The sequence below is a fragment of the Meriones unguiculatus genome, chromosome 5 (genome assembly GCF_030254825.1).
Source record: "Meriones unguiculatus strain TT.TT164.6M chromosome 5, Bangor_MerUng_6.1, whole genome shotgun sequence".
Lineage (NCBI taxonomy): Eukaryota > Metazoa > Chordata > Mammalia > Rodentia > Muridae > Meriones > Meriones unguiculatus.
The window spans coordinates 357766-379227 of record NC_083353.1 but is presented as its reverse complement, the minus strand read 5'-3'; the positions used below and the strand labels follow the sequence as shown (position 1 = coordinate 379227).

General features: G+C 41.2%; 1 protein-coding gene and 1 non-coding gene across 6 annotated transcripts in view; both read right to left on the bottom strand.

Annotated features, from left to right (window-relative positions):
* The window catches only part of Exoc6b (exocyst complex component 6B), a 436866-nt gene extending 415859 nt beyond the window's left edge, over positions 1-21007 (bottom strand). For 2 of the 5 annotated variants that reach the window (XM_060383428.1, XM_060383429.1), the window contains exon 1: positions 20783-21006. In XM_060383428.1, the coding sequence (XP_060239411.1) occupies positions 20783-20892 (110 nt within the window). In that variant the 5' untranslated portion in view covers positions 20893-21006. Of the gene's footprint in view, positions 1-20782 lie in introns of all 5 variants that reach the window. The other 3 variants (XM_060383430.1, XM_060383432.1, XM_060383431.1) reach the window with 3 other exon arrangements.
* On the bottom strand, positions 13658-13764 carry LOC132654396 (U6 spliceosomal RNA). The gene has a single exon (XR_009592050.1). It is a non-coding gene; the product is annotated as a U6 spliceosomal RNA (small nuclear RNA).
* Positions 21008-21462: the final 455 nt, after the last annotated feature.

Here is a 21462-nt window from a genome sequence, read left to right as displayed (position 1 = left end):
TTACCATGTGGTTTGGCTGGTTCTGAACCTTGGAGTTTACTACATACATCAGACTACCTTAAAACTAGCAATAACTCTCTTGGCTCTGCCTTGTGGAGTGCTGAATTTACAGTCATGTACCACCACATCTGACCAGTTCCTTTCTTAAGTAATTTTGGATGAAAGGCAAAAGTAGTCCACTTAAAGACTGATCCTTGGGACAGCGAGCCCTGCACCTGGCCTGGGCAACACAACGAAGCTGGCCCTGATGATGAAAGCACAGGTGAGCCAGACCCAAGGACAGGAGCGCAGGAGAGCTGACCCAGGCCATGGGCAGCTGCAGCACTCGAGACTGGGCCCTAGGCCTCGACTGGGCAGCATAATGGAGCTAGCTCTGGGGCCAGATCACCAAAATGCAGGCTTGAGTGCTAGCGATCCAGCCCCAGAGGGTACGAAAGCACTGTATTGGCTGAGCTAGCTAGGGCAGTGCTGGAGAGCTCATCCTGATGGTGTGGAGATGGGAGAGCCAGCAGGATGACCAACTCAGTTACCACCCAGGCACAGATCTGGGACTTTGAATGGGCCCACCCCAAAATCTACTTCATCTATGAACTGCTGGAACATGGAGAAAAGCTGGTCCTGCTGATCCAAAACAATGAGATCTCCACGACACATGGCAGCAACAGGTAGGCCCAGGGGAGTCCCCAGTGAGGACCCCATGCTGGTGGTGTAGTAGAGGCGAGGGGCCTCCAGTCAGTGCAATGAACATTTGCAGACAAAAGAATATACCGCAGGACACACCGTGACAAACCGCGCTTCCACAGCAAGAGGTTTGCTATGATTTGCTTCTTTTTTATTTCTTTTATCTTTGTTTTTTTTATTTTCTTTTGGGGGGTTGGTTGCAGGGAAAGAGAGTAGATAGGAAAGAATGGGGAGAAGAATGAGATGAAGATGAATGATGTGAAATGAAACTCACAAAGAATCAATAAAAATTAAAAATAAATAATAAACAAAACTGCTCATAGAAAACAAGAGCATAGAAATTAAAACTATGACATTACCATTCAGGATCAAATGACTAAAACTATAAACTATGATATCAGTACAGTCTCTCTAGGCAGTTTTTGTTTGTTCAGTCAAGTGGTTGCTTTGTGAGGAACATTCTCACCACATGTAAAACAGATTGACCTGAAACTTTCAACATAGCCCAGGCTGGATTTAAACTTTCGTTTCTCAGCTTCCAAATGCTGGGATTACAGGCATGTGCCACCACACCAGGTTCACAACTAATCATATGTATATGCTAAAAGTGAAAACAATGTGAGCCAAGTGTTCTCAACTGCAAGTAAGGCTATTAAAAAGAAATTTACAATCAAGAGCTACATAGTTGCCAATCTGCATAATAATGCCAATGAGAACAAACACAAATGGGAAGGAGCCAGTGCCCAAAGGATCCCTCTCTTTAATATAGTGGATACACAATCTCTGATGAAGTCATTGTTTTAATCAAACCCATCAAATCCAGTTTCACCACAGTAAACGTCAAAGATAGTGAATACAGAAAAAAAAAAACTAACATGAGGTATTACCCAGCAACCAACCTTGAGTTTTTTGTCCTATAATCTTGACTTCACTGAAATTTAGATTCCAAATGATTTCCCAAAATGCATGCCTGAGCATTTCAGTCCAAACTGCATCATTAGAGTTAATGCCAAAGGCCCTGCACAGAGTAAGTGCTTGTAACCAGATTCTGCATGGCCATGAAGATTGCAGTCTTTCTCTGGAAAAAGACATAATCCAGTGTTCTTCAAGAGAACCTTCTCACTGTATGCATCTGTCAGCACTTGAACATTCTTAGTCAGTATAACCTAGCAGTTCTCTTGTGGTAAATTACAAGTCAAATTTCATCACTTAATAACAGCAGAGAGCAAAATCTTAATCCAAATCCAAGTTCTACAATGTCTTAGCTGAAGAACCATGGTCAAGTGACCTAACCAACACCAAAGCCAAGAGACATGGATTGACTCCGGTTGTCAAAACTAAATCTCACTTCAGATTTATTCTTAAGATTAAATTACACACCAGTTATTACGGCATCACAAATGACATGGCGTAAGGCAGCACTTTAAGTAGTTTGCTTGTCACTCTCATTCTCCAGTTTTGACTCGTTTCACTTTTATCCACTTCTGCTGAACTTTACCCTCTCTATCAAACATCTGTGGTATATACTCTAAGTCCTGGTGAGCCACAACAAAATATGAAAAATAAGTCATATAAAACATACTCATGTGCTGCATGCTACACTCATAAAATGGTTTTATTATTCTAACCTACAACCAAAGAAATTGATGTCATAGGATTAAATAATTTGTCCAAAGTCACTTGGTTATCAGAATCAGCATTAATTTTGCCCTGCCAAGCACCTCTCCCAGTCACCACCTCAGCTCTTGGCCTTGCTTAACCGAAAGCAGTAAACATAAAGGGCTTACCTGATCAGGGAGCAGACAGACACTGGGTGGCTACTATGACTCACTCACTGTATGTAGCAGATGTTAGAAACAAGGAATTCACAGCCAGGGCAGAGAAACATGAAGGCATACACAGATGAACAAATTGCAATAACAGAAATATAACCAACATGGAGTGTTAGGATCATAGGCCTGCACCACCAAACCTGACTAACAGAACTTGTGATGAGAAATAAACTAGTAAAACATTAAGAAGAGCTGCCATCTCCTAAAGAACTTGAAATGCCAGGATTATTCGATAAAGGTGAAAGGAAAAAAGAAGATGAAACTTGAAGCTAGAGCAGGGGCCAGCAAACACAACAAGATTGAGTATAAAATCCATGTACTTTCTAAAAACCTATCAGCCCCGTAGGGCAACATCAGCGCTTCTCTAGCAAAAAGGCAAAGGTCTAAGGCACAAAATTTTATATCATTGAGGATGATTCTGACACAATGGAGAAACACTAAAATAAGAATTACACACAATACTGCGTTTAGAGATGGATTTTAATCTCTAAAATCTCTTCTCTTTGGAAGAGAACTCAAAGGTTAGGGGACTGCTAGGTTTCTGCTTCACCAGCAGTCTTGAATGTGAAAGGAAAAACACCACATTCCTACCCAACATGTCTCAGTATACTGCTGGCACACATGCCCTCTCCCTGGCACTCTGCATCAATAGGCAGGCACAGTTTGGAGGAAGAGCTCTCCTGGCATCCCCTCTCGGCTCCACTGACTCAGTCTTCAGCCTCACCAATTTCACTCACCCTCAGAGGATCCCCCATGAGTAAGGAGACAATGTACCAAGAGGGTAAAAGGTGCACTAAAGCGCACTTCCCACGGGCCAAAGTCAATGCTGTACAAACACATCTCAAGCTAGAGCGCTTCTCAGAGCTAGACACTAATGGCACATGCTTACAGTCCCAGCACTTGAAAGGCCGAGGGAAAAGGATCCTGAGTCCCAGGCCAGCCGGGACTATCAAGTTCAAATACAGACCTCAGGAAAACTGAAAAACAAACAGGTAAACAATAAACATATGAATCCTCCTCAGGAGAAGTCCAGAGAGCATTACGCTCCTGAGGGAACCCCTCCCCGAAGGGCACTCTAAAAATGAAGCAGAATTGTAAAAAGAACTTCTGGAAAACACCATACTGGATCCCAAGCCTGGGACCAGTGGGCAACTCTGACATCGCCACCATTTTCTCGGCCTATCCTCACAAATATTAACAAGGCAGCATTGGCATATAGTTTCCTCAGCAAGGACAATTTTCTGAAGAGAAGACAGAGAAGAAGAAGTGTGTGTGTGTGTGTGTGTGTGTGTGTGTAAAACATCCCTCCATACTCCACCTGCAAACATCCCCAGGCCCTGCCCCTAAAAACAAGGCTCTGTTTCTTCAGAAAAGGGGATGAACTCTATTTCTTAGTCCAGTGTGAGGAAAAATAATAATAATAATGAAAATATAAGAGATGGCTAACAAGAGGGCTCAACAGGTAAAGATATTTGCCACAACAGCCTGACAACTAACTGAGTTTGATCTTTGTAACTGACATAAAGATGGAAGGAGAAAACAAACACCATCAGTCTTCCCAAAGCACACAATGTTCATGCTTACTGTGTAGTCAAGGATGGCCTTGAATTTCTGATTCTCCAGACTAAACTTCTCAAGTGCTGGGATTACAAGCCACACCCAGCTCTACTAAGATACATGCCATCAAAGAAAAACAAAACAAAACAAACCTCATGTTTTCATAAATAAACACATGCAACCTTACCTGTGTTCTCTATTTGTGGCCCAGTCTTTAAAACTGAAACTAGATCTGGGTGTGCTGACTCAAACCTGTAATCTCAGCACTCAGGAGGCTGGCCAGGAGTATTGCTTTGACTTTGAGAACAGTTTGGGCTCCACAGTGAATTCTAATCCTTTATGGACTACAGTGAGACCCTATCTTTAAACAAACCAAAACAGAAGCTGGAATGTAGTTTAGTTAGCATAGAGCTACACCTAGCATACATGAAGCCCTGAGTTTGATTCCCAAATAAATCAGCAGTGTCAGATCATGTAATCCCAGCACTCTGGAGGTAGAAAATAGGAATATCAAAAGTTCAGTCATCCTCATATACATATGGAATTCAAGGCCAGTCTGCCTCAAACAAACACAAAGACCTAAGTCAAATCAAAACAACAACAACAAAAATGTACGTGATAATATTTTTTTTTTACTTTTTACTTGCTGAAATAATGAAATGCACTATGATTTGTAGAAACCCAAGGCAATGAGAAAAAGTAAGCTATGTGATCATTTTTTCTCCAAGTCTCTGAACCTGACTTGTTGTTTCTTAATTATATGACACTGAACAATTTAGGTCACAAAATTGTATTTTGATTAATGTGGTGGTTTAAAAGAGAATGGGCCGCCATATTTGAATGCTTGGTCCCTAGTTGGTGGAATTATTTGGGAAGGATTAGGAGATGTAGCTTTGTTGGAGGAGGCTGTGAGAGCCAAAGTGACGTTTTAGGTTTTGATCACTGGGACTAAGAGCCAGGAAACAGAAATGCCTGTTCCACATAAGCACCTTGCCCGAGCACAGAGGCTTCCTCAAATGCTATTGTTTACAGGAGACAACAAGCCACAAGCTTTCACTCCCCTAAACAAGTTTGTTTGACCCAACTACACTGCATGTGCTTGATCACATGTGAGCAGGTGGTACATGGACAGAAAATATGTCAGGATGTATGCTTACTACTGACTGGAGGTACTCAGGCAGGAAATACATGAGGATGTATGCTTGCCCCTGATTGTCCACTGAAATTCGGTAAATTATGGGTTTTGCCTTTTTAAGCCCCTGCAAAATATGACTCGAGGCCATTTTCTGGAAACTCAGAGATGGACCTGACCAGAAATTTCATCAACCTGGCCAGTATTTAATTAGAGCTTGCTTCATATTTGGCTTTAAATTGTAGTAATAGTCTGATTCTCAACCAGTGGGATTAATAAGGTGTGTCACTGGAAGCAGACTTGAGGTCTCAGAAACCCAGTCCTGTCTGATGCCATGACCCCTACCATAATGGTCATGTACTTAAAGCAAGCCTCCAATTCGATGTTTTCCTTTAAAGTTGCCTTCATCATGGTATCTCTTTACAACATAAAGGTAACTAAAATAGAAATTTGTACTAGGAATGGGGTATTACTGTAACAGTCTTGGCCATGCTGCTTGTTGGAGTGATGCTGACTTGGGAACTCTGCATTAGGGAAGTGGCTGAATGCTTTAAAGCTGTAAGAACACCGTCCGAGCTTGGAAGACAGGAGTGCTGAGAACAATGTAGACTATGGAGGTCTGGCCCAACAGGGTTAAGAGGGAAACAATATTAGCAACTGGGATAGAGACAATTCTTGTGATGCTTTGGCAAAGAATGTGTCCTAAGAATCTGCCTGAGGCTAAACTGTGGAATTCTGAACCAATATCATTGGCAGAGATTTTAAGATAGCCTAGTAGTAACTGTGTCCTGTGGTTATTAGTGATCACTCTTAATGCAGATCTACAATGAAAAAGTGCAAGCCAGGCAAAAAGAAACACAAAATGTACAATTTCAAAAGAAAAAGAACAGCAGGGAATTGAATGTATGAAGAAAAACGGAATGAAGAACAAGGGCAAGACCTCACCTAGCTAACTAACCTTTCAATTCGTAAAAAGAAAATCCCTAGGGAATCCATTACAGAAAAATAAAGTTAAGCTTGTTCCAGAAAGAAAAGCAACAAGCGATCAAAGGTTATGCAAGTGTAATTCAAGAAGAGGGCCATATTCCATCCCAAATATATACCAGTACTTGGCAGAACACTTAGCCAGTGTTTCTGCCTTTAGAGTTCAGAAGAATACAGGAAAGGGGGTTGTGGAATCTTCCTCTTTAGTTAAATAAATAAATAAATAAATAAAGCCCAGATGGCAAGGGAGTCCCTGCATGCAGGCTGAGAACATGAAGCCTGGATTGCCATGAAGACCCAAAGATGTTGGAGATGCCATAGTCACTGTCATGGACTAACCCCGTGAAACTGTAAGCAAGCCTCCAATTAAATGCTTACATTTTAAGTTACCTTGGTCATGGTGTCTCTTCAAAGCAATAGAAAAGTAACTAAAACAACTAGTGATTAAAATGCTCAAGTCCTGGGCCAGTAAAATGCTCAGCAAGTAAAAACACTTGTCACCCGATAACCTAGACTTGATCCCTATAGCTCAAATGATAGGAGAGAACTGGCTCCCACAAACTGTCCTCTAACCTATACATATATGCCACTGACATACAAACACACACCACACACAAATAAATAAATGTAAAATCTAAAAGTCTAGTCTTAGGTTATTGCCAACATACTAAAAATCAGAGGTTAGCCTTTTTTATTTCTTTTGCTTTGTTTTGTTTTGTTTTGTTTTAATGACTCAAGGGGCTGAAAAGATAGCTTGGCATTGAATACTACATTAGAGGACCTGGGTTCAGTTCCCTGTAGCCCCATCCTGAAGCTCACAACTACCTGCAATTCTAACTCCAGAGTATCTGACCTCTTCTCACCCCAAAAAAGGCACCAGCACATACCTGATATACATACTCAAACATATGTACATACAAATAAAATAAATAAACCTTTTTTTAATATAAAAAAGCACTCCAGTTTATACTATGCTTATTTCAATCTTACTTTGGGCAAAGTGAACATGAGTTTATGATAAAGCTTAAGAACTGTAAAACTGACCAGGTGGTAGTGAAACATGACTTTGATCCCAGAATGTGGAAGGCAGAGGCAGGTGGATCTCTGTAAGTTCAAGGACAGTCTGATGTACAGAGTAAGTTCCATGACAACCAAGGCTACAGAAAGAAATCCTGTCTCAAACAAATAAACAAAAAGAATTGTAAAACCTGGGTATAATTTTTATTTGCTGTGAAGTTACACAAAATTAATTCTCATCTTTCAGGCTTGCAGTTATCTAGATGATTAAATTTGAAGATTATAAAATGGTTATATTTACTTTTACTCTGCTTAACAGTGTTTTTTCCATTCACATTTTTGGCTCACGACATTTATGAAATATCTAGTGTGTCAATTAATGTCAGTCTCAAAGAATATAAAGACAGAATTAGGAAAGCATAGTTTATTAGAAACATCCTTGGCAGTACAAGCACAGTCTATGAAAAGTGATGTGCATATAATTTTCCCTAATGTCAGATGTTCTAATTTAAAGGAACAAAACTATTCATAAAACACAAGAAATATAGGAAACAAAATTAGTTGTATAATTATTTCTGTGGTCAAGTTTGTTCCTACTGGGAGTGGACATAGGATTAAAAAAATTAACACTGGAGATGGGATATTCAGTTTATGTAGACAAGTATTAACCAAAATAATGCTTTTGTAAATAGTTTGTTTTTTTAAAAAACATATAGGTTCTGTTGTGGTAAGCCTATCCTCTGTGATTCAACATTTGATCCAGTTCATACTGTGTAAAATAACTATTCAGTTTTAAAGTAAATGAATACTGAAGAGAGAAAAGAGATTATTAAAAGCGAATACAGAGTGCTGAACAGATGTCTCAGCAGTTAAGAGCTCTTGCTGCTCTTACAGAAGAACCATGTTTGATTCCCAGAACCCAGAGAAACTCACAACTGTCTATAACTCCAGGTCCAAAGGAGCTGATCCCTCTACTGGCTTCTGTGAACACCAAACACATAGATTAGACAGATGATAGATAGATAGATAGATAGATAGATAGATAGATAGATAGATAGATAGATAGATAGATGAGAGAGAGAGTGAGTTCCCCAGCAAAGTGGCTAGTGGCACACAAAAAGCCTAGATCAGCACAACAGGTGGATGCACTGCATCATGGAAGAGAAAGGGCACATTAAACTCCTCTTGGTATTGGTAGTGGAACATAAATGAAAGCCTGACTCTAAAACCAAAACAAAACAAAACAAAGAGATAAATATTTAAAATATCATAAATAAAATAGCAGCCTCACCTTATACAAATCAAAAAGAACAAATAAAATTCTCAACCTAATTATAGAAACATCTCCAAATGGTACAAGTTATCAAAACCTGGTGCTACTCAAGGCAACCTGCAGAAAACTCTGAACACTAACAAACTTAAAAACCCAGCTGACCGTACAATGATAGAATCAGTGAGCAATACCCAAATCTCTGACAAAGGGGGGGGGGGAGATTATTCAACGCACAATGGAACTGTTAACTGGATCCAAGCATTGTCACGTCAAGATAGCAAGTGTATCATTCCCAAAGCTTTGGAGTTGCTAACCTGTGAACAAGCTAAACACACTAAACACAGAAAATTCAATTAAAACATCTTTTCTTAGAGGCTGGGGAGATGACTCAGGGGTTAAGAGCACATAGTGCTTTTCCAGGGCTTGGGTGCTAACAACCATCACTCCACTTCCAGCGGCTCCAATGACCTCTTCTGGCCTTTGGACACTGCACCCAGAACATATATGAAGGTAAAACACTCATACACGTACAACAAAAATAAACAAATCTATAAAATATAGTTCTCTAGTCTGGGGATGAAGCTAAGTTCTTAGCTAATATGTGTACAGTCGAGGCTCTACCCCGAAACTGAAGAAAAATGTCCAGTCTGTGAACATGCACTTTAGTGTGGCCTTCTGTCCCAGCAAGTGATCTATCACTGACTTATTTCCTCAGCTCTCCTTTACAGTCTAACAAATTTGGTGGTTGTTTTGGTTGTTTTATTTATTTGTGGCATTTGTTTATTTTTCTTTCCTTTTTGAACAGGATCTCTGTAGCCCAGAATGGGTGTTCTACCTCCTGTGTGCAGTCATGCTTGGCTTATAACATGTTTAAATACTTAAATTTTAAAACAGGGTCTATACTTGCCCTTAATCATCTTTAAGATCCTTGACTGTGCTTATTGTAGAACTGTTTTAGTGGGTATAAAAATCTACATTACATAAACTAGAAATAGCATGACCCTAGAAAGGTGACCTGTGCACTGTACAATCTGCACAGCTATTCAAAGCCACCATACTTAAAACTGAACCTGGGGCTGGAGCTCAGCAACAGAGCACTTGTCTCAGATTCTAGAGGCTCTGGGCTAAGTCCCTCTGGCTGTACATCAAAGAAATGCTATTGTTTTAATGACTGGTTTTAGTTAATAAGAAAATCAAAATAGCATGAGAATTTCCTACAGATTATCTTCAGTGTTTCTGAGGGACTTTTCAATTTTTCATTTAATAGGTATGACTATGTTTACATTATGTTGCTCACTGCTATAGACAAAGTCTAATACAGTTCTTCCCAGAGCCACAAGGAAGTAAGTGTCCTGCCTCTTTGAGGCACAGAACCTAATCTACTCAAGGATCCAACAACAGGGATTCTGCAAATCCCCCTTGATACTTTTTATTTGTTTGTTTCCTTTGAGGCTGTGTCTAAAGTAGCCAAGGATGAGCTTAAATTTCTCCTGCCTCCCCCACCAGGGTGCTGGAATCACAAGAACATATCGCCTCGTGTGATTTTAAATGTGATGCTGGAAACTGAACCCAGAGCACTGTGCATGTTAGGCAAATACTCTTATCAAGTGAGCTATAGCCTCAGCCAGCTCTTAACTGACACTGAAGAGCCAGGCCAGACACCACTTCCTTGCATGGTTGTTGTTAGACAATTAAGAAAATCCCAAATCTTTCCAGCAGCCTGTCACAAACACCCTGACAAATTTCTCTCCTATCAATAAACATTTATAACTTGAAACTAATTTGAACAGCAGGAAAACTGAGATTCTAGGACTCAGTTTACTAGGAGGTGGCAAAAATAAAATTCCTTACCAAGCTTATATAGTAAGGGTAGAATATAGTTTTTAAAAAAAATGCAAAGGTAACCCATGAGATATTTTTTCAAAATTAACTTTAATAATAAAGCCCTGGCTTGCTTTAATAACCCTATAACAAGGGCAGATTCTAGGACATGACGTCCAAAACATGACTTTGATAATGGAAGCGATGACGGCTGATATACAGTAAAACACTAACGGCTTAATTTTCCCACCCTGGTAATCTGCCAGAATTTGAAGCCACTGTCTCCTTTTTTCTAATGATGATAATACAAGCTTTTAATTTTTTCAATTTCCTTGGCTTTATTAAAGTATAACTGACAGATAAATTTACAGTGAAAGTGTCTTGATGTAGCTAAACATTATAAAATGACTAAGTCAAGGTAAACAGCCATCACTCACATACTTAACACTTTTTATTATAAGTTTCAAGTATAGATTTTCCTTATTCCTTAAAAAGGCTTTATTGTTATTTAGCTTTCTAATTCTGAGCTACAATACTTTCACAGTGATTTCTGATCTTCAATAGGGAAAGCATGCTGAATCCTGTCATGAATGCATGTAGCATACATAGATTCACCACAGGCCCTACTGAACTGTTCTTCTGTTTTAGATGTTCTCATGAAGACTGGGGTCTCACAGCACAAACCCCTCAAAGCACATGTGGATTCTGGTGTTTTCTCAACCTTTTTGGTATGAGAGTAAACAATTCCATTACAAAGGGTATTCTATTCAATTCTATTACCAACTAACTTTGTTAGGGGGTGTTTGTAGAAAAGCCTGTGATGGTACATCAATCACTGGACCATTCTGAAGAGCTGCATTATCTTTTATAGTAGTCATGTTGCATAATAGACCTCTAGAACAGACTCAGACTAACTGAAACTTTGTACCCCGTAACCAAAATCTCCTTATCCCCTCCCCAGGCAGCCTCTGACAACCACCATTCTAGCCTCTGTCTCTGTGTTCAACTTTTTGAGACTGTATGTATGAGTTAGAACATGCAGTATTTGTCTTTCTGTTCTAGGTTTGTTTCATTTAGTAAGTCTTCCAGATTAGGTCATGTTGTCAGAATGACAGGGTTCCCTTCAATAAGTATGAGTGGTCTTCCACTGAACATACACATGCATGCTTGTAAACACCCCGTTATCTTCACCTATTGCTGAATCCTGTTGGTTCTACTTTTACTTTTTTGAAAAATCTCCACACTGTTTTCCATAATGGCTGTACCAAGGCACAATTCCACCAGCAGTCTGTAGAGATTGTCATTATCTTATCTTATTGTTTTGTTTTGTTCTGTTTTGTTTTGTTTTAAGACATGGACTTGTATAGTGCAGGCTGATCTTGAGCTCACTAAGTAGCCAAGGCTGCCCTTGAACTCCTGGTTCTCCTGCCTCTGCCTCCACCTCCCACCTCTTTTTCATGACCATCTGAACAGGTATGAGGTAAAAATATATCTCATTGCAGTTTTGATTTCTTCTCTCTGATGATTAGTGATAATGCATTTTTTTTTTCATTTAACTACTGAAAAGAACCCACTTTCTGATTCAGCACTAGTCACACATCTATATAGGCACTTATACTTGAAAACTCCATCTTTCAGGAAAAAACAATTCTGCTCATCTTCAATAAAACACGTAGTAGACAGGTTAGTGGTAGAGCATCTGAATGAAAGAAATCTTGATCTATATATAAAACAAAAGAGTAACCCAGCCTTTGCTGGGCCAGGAACAATGGAAGCAAACAAGTAGGTGGTGGAGTGACAAAAGAGAAAGAAGCAAACTAGTGGTGATGAGATGGAAGAGAGGTAAAGAAGTCAAGTGGTTTGTGTGCTCTGAAGAAAGGCAGAACTGTAGACCTGAAGGCATTGCTGTTCTTGCTCCTTGAAAACTGGTGAATTACACTGTCCACCAACAAAGCCAGAAACAAACAGAAATGCCAGTGGATCTACGCCTTCTTCCTTTGAGAAAGGCAACCACTTTGTAAGTTACTGTGACTCCCAGAACTGCATCCTAGCCCAAGAAGAGCAGTACCTGCAAAATGATGACCCACAATTGACTTGACATGTCCTGCTGGGTTTATTTCTCATATTTCTCATCACTGGCTAATCTCTCTGGTTGTTTGTAGTGGTGATTAAACCATGACAACTCTGGGTTGAATTACGGTTTTTCTGTGCTGTGTTTAACTTTAGCCAGGGATGTATTTGCTTTGAAATCTTTGGGTTGAACAAACAATTTATACTACCTTTCAAAAATAGATGTCATAGCTGATGTGGCACAGGTAACACTATCATGAGCTAGTATGTGATGGAGAAATGGGAAAGAGAAGCAGAATGGTTGGTGCACTGTAAAGAGAGGCAGAACTGGAGACAAGAGAGTAATAGAGAACAGCCTGATATGAGCAGCCTTCACTACCACCTAAGGCAATGGTGATGGATGACACCAAGGGCCATGCCTGGGTCTGTGGCCCTGCAGCAGCAGGGGCCGTGGCAAAGTCAGTGGGCCATGTTACCACCAAAGGACATGTGGACATCCCTGGTATGGACTGCTGCCTGGGGCCAAGTTGATGCTCAAGGACTAAGCAGAACTGGCTCCACCCCTTACCTGTACAGTGACAGAGAGCTGGCCCCAAGAGCAGGAGAGCTGGTCCTGACCCTCAATGGCTATAGCACTGGGGAGAGTGGTCCCACACCTTGCCTGGACAGCTAGTGGAACTGGCCCTGGCAGCAAGGGCTAAATACATAAATACTCAAATGCTTAGTTAGAACTGTTTGTGGCTATTAATAATGGTTTTGCTTTTGCATAATCAATCTGTTTTCAAACCACAGTAGCACTTTAACAGAGTCCTAACTCCATATGTATCATTAAAAAAAAAAAAAATGAAGCCGGGTGTTTGATCCCATGCCTTTAATACCAGGACTCAGGAGGCAGATCTGTGAGTTCAAGGCCACCTTGGTCTACACAGTGAGTTCCTAGATAGCCAGGACTATATAGTGAAAGCCTTTCTCAAAAAACAAAACAAATAGCACTGAGGCAAACATTGGGCTCCAGGGCACTTGGACGTCTCAGCGGGTAGCATGCATTTTAAAGCTCTGAATTAGCTGTGCAAGTGTATATTACATGCTTAAACTTAGCACTCACTCACTGGAAATGAACATCTGAAGTTTTAAAATCTTCTCTCTAAAACATGGTAAGTTCCAGATAGCCCAAGTTTAAAAACTTCCTTAAGTTAAAAAAAAAGGTCCAGCAGCAGATTTTCTAAACTACATCTTTTTTTCCATATTTTTTAATTTACTTAGTTATTCACTTACATCTCAAAAAAAAAAAAAAATACAGAATGCTTCACCAATCTGTGTACCATACTTGAGCAGGGACCATGCTAATCTTCTCCACATTTCTCCAATTTTAGTATATGTGCTGCCGAAACAAGCACTGATTTACATATCTTAACATATAATGTCTATGATTACTCTTTTGATTGGCAAAGTTTCAAATGGTAAAAGTGGATTAGCTTCTTTCAACCTCAAATTATGAATTATTTTAAACAAAATTATTATGGCACTGGTGGCATTTATTTCCACTCTAGAGCATACCCAAATGAAAAGAACCATGGCCCTTTCTGTGGAACTATCTCTCATTCAGTTTATAGCCCAATCATGGAACTCAAGATTCTCCATGCTGGGATCACAAGTGTGATCCACCACTCAGTTTACTTCTTTTAGAGACATAAAATAGGTTATTCAGATTCTTCAAACTCACAAAATACACTCATAGCTGGTTACTTTTTAAATATGCATCACTCTATACTTAACCAAGAAAACATGAAAGTGATACATTCCATAAGAAGGGGCAGACAATTATATAATTGTATATAATTATATAATGCATGTATGTAATTATATAATTATATAAAAATATATTGATACTCACTTCTTAGCAACAAGTTTAGCTATATACTTACTCAAAACCAATATACATACTCACACACACACACACACACACACACAGTGCATACATTCATCCAGATTCGAAACCATGATATTGCACACACGCTACACTAAGGAAGTGATCTATTGCTTTTACAAACTGCACACTGATTTTGGTCGTGAATATCCCCCACCATAGGCTCATATATTTGCATACCTAGTTCCCAACTGATGAACTGTTTAGAAGGATTAGAAGATGTGGCCTTATTAGGAGGTAAGTCACTGGGGTGGGCTTTGAGATTTTAAAAGGCTCTCTCTGCCTGTAGCCTACAGATCAGGATGTAAAGCTCTCAGCTCCTTCTCCAGCACCATGCCTGCTTACAAACTGTCACACTTCCTACCATGATGATAATGGACTAACCCTCTGAAACTGTAGGCAAGCACCCAGTTAAATGTTTTCTTTTATAAAAGTTGCCTTGGTCATGATGCCTCTTTAAAGCGACAGAATGGTAACTAAGATACTAGTTACACTATATGCTTTCACCAAAGCCAACCACTGAAAACTTACTTACTCAGAATATATTGCTCAATCTACTCTATGGAAATATAGTAACATCATACAGAGCCTTCTTGGTCAGGGACTTGTAGAAAAAAACAATTTTTCTGGTCTTAAACTCAGAGCCAAAAATAACCCAGGCATGGTGGGTGAAACATGATTTTTAATTCCAGTCTTTTGGGATGAAGACAGTATAAACAGCAGTTCAAGGTCATCCTCAGTTACACACTGAGTTCACATAGCCAGCTGAAACTATGAGACCTATGTAGAAAATTGGGGAAAAACTGGAAAGATGGCCTAGTCGTTAAGAACACTGACTTCTCTTCCAGAGAAATGGGGTTCAATTCTAAGCATCCACTAACAACACACTGTAACTCCATCTCCAGGGGAGATGACATACTCTTCTGACTTCCACAGGCCAAACACATGATACAGCACAGACATACACATAAAAATAAAAAATAAAATTCTCAGGGGCAGTGAGATGGCTCAATAGGTTTTGAAGACACTTGCTACCAAGCCTGATAACTAGAGTTCAATCCTCGGGACCCACTTGACAGAGAGAGAGAACTGACTAACTCAAGTCATCCTCTGATCTTCATACACCTACATGCACTGTGGCACACAAACACACAAACAAATAAATAGATAAAACATAATTTTAAAAATATTTTTAAGCACATGGGCAAGATGGCTTTGGGGGGAATTAAGAGCACTTGCTGAAGCCTGATGGTCCGAGACCAGTGTCTGGAATTAGAAGGAGAACTAACTCCACAAAGCTGCCCCTGACCTCCAACCAAGCTCCATAGCACAAATGCACCCCAACACACATCACACACACAAAAATACTCCATGGCATGCAGGCACCCCACATGTATCATACATGTGTAATAATAATCATCATTTCAATCATTATAATTGAAATATAAAAGGTTACTAGTAAAAGTTACTATTACAAAAAGAATTTCTAATGAGTGATTTTTTTTTCCTTCAATGACTGCCAAGGATAGACTTTATCAGAATCTACTAAAAGGCTTTCATATACTTCTTTCCTATTAAAATTGACAACAGGAATGCCTCTGGCTGGCCAGCTGCTCTAACTGTAAAACACTATGAAACTGTTAAAATCATTATTGGTATTAATGACAGATTCTTTTGGTTCTTACTCAAGGGAGTTAGAGGCAGGAGTATATAGCAATTCAACGGTAGCCTCAGTTATATGGCAATTTTGAAGCCAGCCTAGGCTACCAAAGACCTTGTCTCAAAGATAAAAATGAAACATCCTTCTAATGTCTAATTTTTGTATAAGTGAAAATCTTGGAGAATAGGGCAATCTGACTTCCTAATTGGCAGCTGCTACAATCTCCCTTGCTCTAGTTCCTTCAGCAAAAGAGCTGTCAGTCAAGCAGACAGCCAAACCGCACTTACACCACTGACATCTGGAACACGCTGCAGCTGCCTTGGGGAAGCAACACAATGACTCCAACTGCTTGGCGGATACCCAGAAATGAAAACATGTCCATACAAAAAACAGGATGTAGCACACTGTTCCTAACAAATTCAAATGGAAATGATCAAAACATGCACCAACTGAATGGACAAATGAAATGTGATACAAATATACCCATAAAATGGAGTATTATTCAGCAATAAAGAAATGAAATACAAACACACATCCATATGGATGAACCCTGAAAACATTACCATAGGAGCAACAAAAAAAATTTCTCGTATAGTCCATTTACACTAAATGTTCAGATGTCTAAAGCAGCCAAACCCATAAAGAAAGCAAGTAGGAAGCTAGGTATGGTGGGGAACGCCTGTAATCCCAGCATTGAGGAGGTGGAGACAAAAAGATCTGGAATTCAAAGTCATCCTAGGCTATACATATAATAAGTTCAAGGACAGCCTTGAACAACAAAAGTAAAGGAAAATGAGAATGGTATGAAGGAGAGGAAGAAAATGAAAAGTGACTCTTACAGAATATTTGGTTTCTTGGGAAACAGCTCTAAATTAGACGATGGGGACTGTTGCAAATATGAATATGCCGCAAGTCATTCAGTTACACACTTTAAACAATATGTGGACCCAATGTGATATGAATTCTATCTCAGTGAAGCTACTGTTTTAAGGCAGGGTCTCATATACTCCAGAATGGTCCTGAACTTGGCTATGCAGCCAAGGGTAAGCCTGAGCTCCCTACCTTCCTGCCTCCACCATCTAAGTGCCAGGATACAGGCATGAGCCACCACACCCAACTACACGATACTTGTTAAATAGCCAAGTATTTCATTATTCAAGTTAAAAATGTTAAAGCGCCAGTGTGGTAGTGAAACCCCAGCACTCAGGAGGCAGAGGCAGACGGATCACTGTGAGTTCAAGGGCACCAACCATGGTCTACAAGGCAACGCCAGGACAGCCGAGACTACAGAGACCCTGTATCAAAACAAAACAAAACAACAACAAAAGAAAAACGTAAAAGCTCCAGGAACACCTGGTCTACAGAGTGAGTTCCAAGACAACCAATGCTACACAGAGAGACCCTGTCTCCAAAAACCAAGAAAGAAAGAGAGAGAGAGAGAAAGAGAGAAAGTGAGAAAGAAAGAAAGAAAGAAAGAGAAAGAGAAAGAGAGAGAGAGAGAAAAAGAAAGAAGAAATTGAGAGCAAAACTTCAAATACAATTAGAGTGAAAGCTAAATGCTCTGACCCATCCATCAAAATAAGAAAATGACTACTATTGGTTAAATAATCTGATAAATAAGAGTAGAAATAAAGACATGGGATTTGAAAACATTGAGTTACTGTTCATAACTGTCAGAATGTTAGTACTTGGGACATGAGGGTAATCTGGTTGTGACATCTGTAGCCCATTGATCACCAGGGTTGACCTGGGCTTATATGCCTAGCCAAGCAGGTGTTCCCTTCCTTGTTCACTGCTGTACTGAAGAGGATGACCTCCACGAACAGCGGACTCTCTTCAGACATGGATTTAAGTGTAGCTGTTTCTCTATGTGACAGCCTTAAGAAGTTCTTGGGCTGGAGAGATGGCCCAGAGGTTAAGAGCACTGTCTGCTCTTCTAAAGGTCTTGAGTTCAATTCCCAGCAACTACATGCTGGCTCACAACCATCTATAATGAGATGAGATCTGATGCCCTGTTCTGGTGTGCAGGCACACACACAGGCAGAGTATTTAATAAATAAAAATTTAAAAAAAGAAGTTCTCCACCAAGTATGGTTGGTAAACACCTTTAATCCCAGCGAGAGAGGCAAAGGCAGGAAGGTCTCTGTGAGTTCAAGAACAGCCTGGTAAGTTCTAGAGCAGCCAGAGCCACATAATGAGAGAACACATCTCACAGACCCAAATAAACAAATAATCCAAATCTCTGGGCCAGAGACAGAATGTCTCTGGTTCAGCAGGTACAGGCACTTGTTGCCAAGCCAAGCAACCTGATAGCAATCCTCTGAACACACATGGCAGAAGAAGAGAACCTGTCTATAAATTGTCCTCTGACCTCCACAGTGTGCTATTGCATCAGCTTGTGTGTGTGTGTGTGTGTACACAAACGTGTGTTTATATATGCATATATATATATATACATGTGGGGGGGGTATATATATACACATACATTCATGAATGTTAAATTTTTAATCCAAAACCTCTCACAATATAGCAAGGAAAAGCAACTAAAACTGATAGAGTCCTGTATTAGCTACTAGATATTATTTTATTGTTGTCAACAATGTCACTATAAAGTAAGACTTCTTAATTCATGTACTCCCACAGAACCAGAAGAAAAATGAGAAAATTTGAGGAGAATGGCTAAAGTGTTTAAATTATAATGAATGCATTACTAAAGCCAAGAAAATTAAACACCAAAATTAAATTTACACAAATACATACTACTGGTGCTGGACATATAGCTCAGTTAGTCAGATGCTCACCTACCAAGCAGCAAGCCTGTTCAATGTTCAATCACTAGCATGACATAAACTAAGCATAGTGGTGCTAGACTGTAATCCCGGCTCTTAGGAAGTGTGGGTATGATGAAGACCAGAAGTTCAGGACATTCTCAGCTAGACAACAAGTATGAGGAGAGCCTGAGATACAGGAAACTATGTCTCCCCTCCAAAAAATAAAAATAAAATGTACTAATATTTCACTAAGGATTAACATACTAAATCACAGTAATCTAAAATTATGATACTCAAAGTCATTTATTACATGAAACAACAGCAACTGAAAAACCACAAGCAACTCAAAGACAACATGATGGTAAGGAATCTTTCCTAACTCTGCTGATCACAAATCCTCAATCCAGCAAGCCAAGTTCCTTCCCCTTCCCCCCTTTAGTTTGTTGAGAGAGGATTTCTCTGTGTAGCCCTGGCTGTCCTAGACTCACTTTGTAGACCAGGCTGGCCTCCAACTCATAGAGATCCACCTACCTCTGCCTCCCCAAGTGCTGGGATTAGCCACTGAGCCAGGCTACCAGCCAAGTTTCTTAACATTTTCAGTCACTCTAACAACACTTTAGTTATTGAAAGCCAAACAGTAATAGCCACTAAAACACATTTAGGAGAATATTAGTGAGTAACACTGGGCTTTTATACAGGATTATGAAATGAAAATCACTAGCCTTTCACAACACAAGAAAATAAAAATGGCAGGAGCATGACCATGGTCATGGTCATGATACAAAGAGGGGAGGAAACTGTGTGAAAGAACTGAAACAGAAAAAGGGCGGAGGGTGCTAAAAAATCACCTTGGGAGTGATGGGGACTAGGTTTCATCTGAGTAACAAAGCATTGTGTGGCATTGAACCCAGAGACCCTGGGTTCAATCCTCAGCACTGGAAAAAAAAGAAAAAAAAGGAGGAGGGGTGAGGGGAGGGGACAAAGGTAAACTGAGAACAGTTCTTTCTAGGAAGGACACTGAGAAAACTTGTCTGGCACCAACAATGGCGTCTAGAAAGAAAGCCGTGCAAGTGAAGCTAAAAGTAAAAGTCTCCAATCTTCCATCACTCTTTACTGGGACAACTCTCCCCACGAAAATGTAAGCAAGGATTGGTCATGAGTTCTGGAGGAAGGAGCACTGATCCAATAGTGTACAGGGAGGGTAAGGTGACTTTCAACACGTGGAATGCACGGAGACCAGAAAGGAGAACAGGAAAGGACCAGGGGGAACTAGTTCTAGGACACGAGGCACTGGTGGGGTGGGAGGAGTTCAAAATTGGCTTGGTGAGTAACTTTCAACAGCAAGTGCAGCAGATGGTACTCCCCAACTGAGGCAGAACAGAAGGAGCGAAGACTCAGTAGGCTGGGCACAGTTCAACTGAAGAGGTCTTGCCTGGCACACTGCAAGACGGGGTTCCAACCCCAGCACGACAAAAAAAGAGACAAGTACAGAGAGCCTGAGCTGGGAGCTAGAAACCCATTTCCCTTCCTCTGCGACCTTCCATAAGTCATCCCCTCCTCCGGTGCCTCCACCGATACAGGGGAACAGTAACTGAACCCCAGCGGTGTGACTGCTCAATGGCTTCCATAGCTGTAGGTGTCCATCAATTCCCACAATGCCTTGCGCTCTGTGTAACAAGTGTAATGTAACTGAGCTGAGAAAGGCCGGGTACTTTCTGACAGCTCCACGGGCAGTGCAGCTGGAAGCTCTGGGAATGAGCAAGTCCAGGTGCTGGCAAGGTCCGCAGGCTACACCGGGGCCGGGTCGTCCTCATCAGCTGGGCCCTCAGGTGAGGAAAGGTGGGAGGACGCTTCCCCAGGACCGAGAAAGCCAGGACACTCTCGGAGGCGCTGTGATGGGCAGTTCCACCGCGGGCAGAGCCGGAGCCCGCTCCCAGCTGAAGAGCTGCCGACCAGAGACAGCGGAGGCCTCGCCCAAGAGGCGGACACCCGCGGCTCTCCGCACAGCCAGCCGCTGCCCTCGGCCTGCGCCAGCCAACCCGGCCCCGCCCCGGTACCTGAGCGTGGGCCCGATGCAGGCCGTGTCTGTGCTCTCGATCTCCCTCAGGATCCGCTCATGCTCCGCCGCCGTCTCCAGGCTCTCCTCCGCCATCTTCGCCCGCTCCATCGTAAGGCGCTGTCTCGCGGCCCTCGACTCAAGCAGAAACCCTCCACCCTCAGCCCAGCCTGCGGACGCCGGGCCAGCACCCCGCAGCGCGACCCCGCCCTCGGTTGCCACGCCCCCTAGCGTCAACCCGGCCGCACGCGTCGCGCACAGCCCGCTGGGATTGGTAGTTCCCTATATTAAGCTGAGCAAGGATATTTGTCCATTCACGCCTTGAATCTGTGCCAATTGCTGGTGTCTTGGTAGAAATCCACGGCACTTTACCGCACGTGTAGACGGTGACACCAAATCAGGCAGTGGCATTAATTCAGCACATTTTTTTCTAAACGAGTATAGGTCATTTGATTGTACTTATGTCTGTAAACTACATGTGTGCGTGGTGCCCAAGGAAGTCAGGACAGAGGGCCAGATCACCTGGGACTGGAGTTACAGACGTTGTGGGGCGACTTGTGGGTGCAGGAAATTGAACCTCGATAGTCTCTTACAGGCTTTACCTTCTCTCCGGCCTCTAAATATAAAGCTCCGGCTGGCCTTGAACTCATGATTGTCCTGCCTGCACCTTTTTTTTTTTTT